We start from the raw sequence: 5038 nt of genomic DNA, 5'->3' as shown, positions 1-5038 counted from the left end.
GTTAAAGACCGGAATAATGACTTTTTGTAAACAACAAAGATCATTTACGTAATTTTGTCTATAAACTATAAAAAAAAAAAACATTATACTCATTCACTCAGTATTCGATTCCATTAAGAAATCAACAGAAAGTGACAAAACTTCATACATTTGAGATATATGAAAACAAGGGTAAATTACAGAAATAGTCCCTGTCTATAAACAAAGAAAAAAAAAACATTATTTTATGAAAACAATAAGTGAGTCAACATACATAGTTTATAGTTAGCAATAACCTGAATCTAGCCTAAACATGAGGAATTTCAAGTCAACATGTTGTTGCATAGGCAATTGACAAATAAACCCCTTCAATAACAAAAAATACTCTTTCGACACCTCATCTAAATCATGTCCAATATTATTTATAAAATCACCAGCACGTTGTGTTACAGCTTTTCTCCCTTCATTAACCCATGAATCTGTTCCTTTTGAACCTTTACCTTTTTTATCATTTCCAAATCCAAATATTCCTTCATAAAGCTTATCAAGAACACCACTGAACTTCAACATCACATCAAACAACATCAACAGAGTCTTATTAACACCTTCACAACTTTCTCCAAGAAGTGACTTTTCAATAACTGATGACAAATATTTATCATGAGCACCAATTAGGTCATCAAGATCTTTAGCTATTTCCATTTCGTTACAGAACTTAGCCCATGAAACCTCCAACACTTCAAACATTATGTACGACTGCAAGTTTGTAAGGAAATGACTCATTTGCCCCCAAAGAACTTGGCATCTTCTTAAAACTATCTGGAACTTTACACCCTTTGGCAACTTAGTCAGTAAATAAGTAATCAGATTCGGTTTCATGGTTTTCCATGAACGAAGGATTCCATGTTCTACCCTTCTGATCTTCCATAAAAAGTTAAAGATTTTCAAGTAATCACCCATGGCAGATTCTGTAATTATGGTGTTCAATGGAACCCTTGGATCATAATTCAAAGAAAACACATCCCACCCAATGTCATGGACCCCATCTGTTGTGCCATGTGGCATCATCTTAACTGTTAATCTATCTAGAATATCGGGATCATCATGTTGTGCACTAGATGACAAAATTGCTTTTTGTAATAGCCCAGAAAGATGAAGTAAGCTGATTGTTTTTGCAGGGTCTAAAAGCACTGGCTCGATGATTTCCATTAGGTATTGAACAAAATCACCTTGACCTAAAAGGATGTATCTTTTGATAGCTAGACAGTGTTCTTTAAACTTGTATCGATTGAAAATTACATCCATTAAATGTTTATCTATTCTTTTTGATGATTCGGTGACTAAAGATTCAAGTGCATTAGTTTCACCATATCCAAGACCCCCTCTCTTGGGATTTGTCCATGTGGAAGATGTGTTTTCTGTTGCTAAATCAGCCCAAGTATGATCATTACAACAAACTTTAAGGAAATTAATGGACTTACCTGTTCTTAGAATCTGATGAGCAAGAGATTGAGAGATGAAAGAAGGAAGCATGAGATAGTTGACTTTGTAACCTTCCCTCCAGAGAGATTCTGGTTTGACAGATTGTTCAGAGACAAAGAACTCAGAGTATGAATCTTGAAGATCACCTTCCAAGACCCAACTCCTTACCATTTCGAAAAGAGGAGAAGAGAGTTTTTGAAGTAAATTTTTCATGAAATCATGAAGAAGAGGGTCACCATGTTGGGCGTGTAAGTGAATTGCTCCAGCCATTGCTCCACCCTTTAGAGACCTGCAACTGTCCACAAGAACAGCCATTCGCCTCATCTTCACCATTGGCTCAACTAACCAGACTGAGAGTCTCCTCAGAGAAAGATCATGTGATTGAAGTGTTGTCAGCAACTTATCATACCCTAATAGCTCATCTTGTAATGCATAGCAGAATGCTTCAGCAACCTTTCCGACATTTTCACTGGGAAAACCATCTATATTCTCACAAATATATCTGATTACCTTTTGATACAACCATCCAAGCTCACATAGCTTCCGAATCATGATTCTAGTAGCTTTTGGAACCTTGATAGAGTCTGGTAGAACATATCCATCAACAGTATCATCAAATTTCACATACGTGCCATCGATTCCTTGACAAACAGACAACACATCACTCACCAAAACCTCTTCTGAAACATCACTCTCCATTTCTACTAATATAGCAAACTCTCTGTAAGCCATATCCCGCATATCATCGGGGTCTCTGGAAATAGATAAAACCCCTCCATTTTTCAATTTTTTCGAGTTGTGATCACGCAATGCCCTTAAATTATCACTCCGACCTTTCGAATTGTCCTTTATATCACTGGGATCGTTCCCATTGGTGTCAGAGTCAGCAAAGCTCCGATCCGTTTGGAATTTAGGGTTGCTACTTCGATCTTCGGAAATGACTTTGAGCAAATAAAGCACGGCGCGCTTGTTCTTAACACTCCCAGGTCCAGTTTTAGAAGCGAATCTAGAATAAAGATCTGCAAAAGTTAACGCATCGGATAACTTACCTTGTTTAGCCATGTGACTCTTTATGGAGTTAGCCATAGCGGCTTCGTTAGTCACTGTCAATGGCGTCATTCGGCTGGATAGAATGCGAATGGCGTACTTGACATCTTCAGAGTTAGGGTTAGGTTTAGGTTTTGAGTTAGAGTGTGGAGAGGAAGAATCGCTTTGTAAATGGCAGACAAGTTCCCCGACTAGATCTCCGACACGGCGGTCGTCTTCCATTGATGTGTTGGGTACAGGGAGGAAGGAGATATTTTAAAGGTTGGATCGAATCGAGGGTTTTCATATGGCGCGGAAATCAATAGTTATGAACGACAATTTTTTTTTTTTTTTTTTTTTTTAAGTTAAAAAAAAAAAAAAAAAAAAAAGAAGAAGAAAAAAAGAACACAAAGCAAGAACTAAGGCAAGGTAAGATACAAGAGAGAAAAATAGCAAACTAAAAGACATAAATAAGCTAAAACAATTAAATAATTAATCGGAAATTACTAATATTACTAACGTTGGGGAGTCGATAATCGTCTTCCCAATTTTAGTTGTACGATCTTTTTGAGATAAAATCTTGATCGCAATAACTTCCTATTTAAAGGTTTTTATCGGTTTCTTCTTTTCCTCTTTCTTCGCTCATCATTGATCGGTTGAAGCCTACGACTCCACTCTTCTTGATTTGATTTTAGAAATGTTAAACACTGCAGCACACGATTACATTGATTGCTAGAAATCAGACAGTTTTCTTTAACTGTCTTGGCTATATAAGAGGTCGATTTCACTTATTGTTGTAGGAATTAACAATAGAGTTTATTCGGTGCATCAACATGATATAGATGATCTTACTACCGAGGCTTTGGAACATAAATCGAAAAGTATAAGGAATTAACTTGAGGTTTGCTCTTTTTTTTCATCTTCCAAATCCTCAATTTCATGTTTTTTCTTCCTCTTATAACCTCTCTTCTTGTCTGTGTAACATCCCGATGATGAAGTATTTTCAATTTTAACCTTATGTATCAAAGAATATTGCATTTTGACCCTTGTGCTTTTGAAAGATTGCAAGAATGACCCATTGTGGCATTTTAATGATTTTGGCCAAAAAGTTAGTATGTTGGGTGTACGTTAGGCATACTAGGACGGACCCTAGTACGTTGGGCGTACACCGCATACGTAGGGCTTACGTGATAAATCCCCAAACCCTAATTTTTATGGTTTGGTCCATATATAAGCATCATTATCACCTCATTTCTCATTCCTTCACCAGCCTCCACCTGAGAAAACGTCTCTCTAGCTAACCCTAAGTGAGAAGAGTGCATCTTGAGCTCATCTTTGTGTTTTGGTGATATTCTTAAAGAAAAAGAAGGTGGTGGGAAGACCTTGAAGCTTGGAAGCAACTTAGATTTGGGATTCTCTCCTTGCTAGCAACCTCTAGGAGATAAAATGTCTTTTGCTTGATCATCTTATCTTGTAGATCTGTCTATTTCCTCATTTAGGCCATTTTTGGTCCCAACTATGATGATTCTTGAGCATGGCATGATCTTAATCGAATATGTCGTCCTTTCAGACCTAATGAGGGGTCTTGAGTCATAAAAATATGGTCTTGATGCTTAGTTTTTCCCCGTGTATGCTCTAGATGGTCTTAAGGTGTTAAGAAGTTGGGATTTTGTGTATTAAGAACTTATTGGGCATGCAAAGTCATAAAGTTGGAAACTTTATGACTCTTAGTGGTATTTTGGCTTTGGATCTGCATTTGGATGTAATAAGTCAAAGTATTAAGCTCTTAATATGGAAAGTGTGACCTGGGTGCGTACGTCGTGCATACCTCTGCGTATGCCGAGCGTACAAGGTCAACTACCCGATCTCGGTCAAGGCTCGAGTACGTCCCGCGTACGAGGCCTGAGTTGACTCGGCTAGGTTGACTTGCTGACTTTCACCTTTGACCAGAGCTTGACCAAGTTGACCTAGGGGTATTTTGGGTATTTAGGCTGTTAATTAAAGCTTAGGTTCTTGGTTTTGGTTAGGTGATCGTTGAGCCGATTTCCAGAGCAGAGTTTTATTCAGTTTGCATTTCGACCGAGAGGTGAGTTTCCTCACTGTTCTTGTGGGTCGAAGGCACCAATGTCGACCCCTTTAGTTATGTATCCTGGTATATATGATGTTGTTATATGGTGGTGATTTTTAGATCTGTCGGCTAGCCTGTTAACTTGTTATATAATTATATGTTGTTGGATATATGTTATTCGTTATGTATATGTCGACATGGTATGGTGGGGTTGAGACTGTACTACTTTGTGCTATCATTCAACAAACGAGTGCATTCCAACCGAAAGGTTGTGGGCCAGGGCATTCCAACCGAAAGGTTGTGGGTCGGGGGTAATCCAACTAGGAGGTTGTGGACCCGTTATGTATGGGGTAAGCCAACCGAAAGATTGTGGGTCGAGGCATACCAACCGAAAGGCTATGGGACGGGGGTAATCTAATCGGGAGGTTGTGGACTCATTATATGTTTGATTATATGTTCATGTGGTGGTACTTTGGGGATTCA

At 38.2% G+C, this 5038-nt stretch overlaps 1 protein-coding gene across 1 annotated transcript; it reads right to left on the bottom strand.

The window, feature by feature from the left end:
- Positions 1-206: 206 nt before the first annotated feature.
- On the bottom strand, positions 207-2798 carry LOC111878661 (gamma-tubulin complex component 3). Its single transcript, XM_023875178.3, has one exon. The coding sequence runs from the start codon at positions 2728-2730 to the stop codon at positions 265-267; it is 2466 nt and encodes an 821-aa protein (XP_023730946.1). The 5' UTR covers positions 2731-2798; the 3' UTR covers positions 207-264.
- Between the last annotated feature and the right edge of the window lie 2240 nt (positions 2799-5038).

The sequence above is a fragment of the Lactuca sativa genome, chromosome 9, assembly GCF_002870075.4.
Source record: "Lactuca sativa cultivar Salinas chromosome 9, Lsat_Salinas_v11, whole genome shotgun sequence".
Classification (NCBI taxonomy): Eukaryota; Viridiplantae; Streptophyta; class Magnoliopsida; order Asterales; family Asteraceae; genus Lactuca; species Lactuca sativa.
This window is presented reverse-complemented; position numbering and strand designations above follow the sequence as displayed.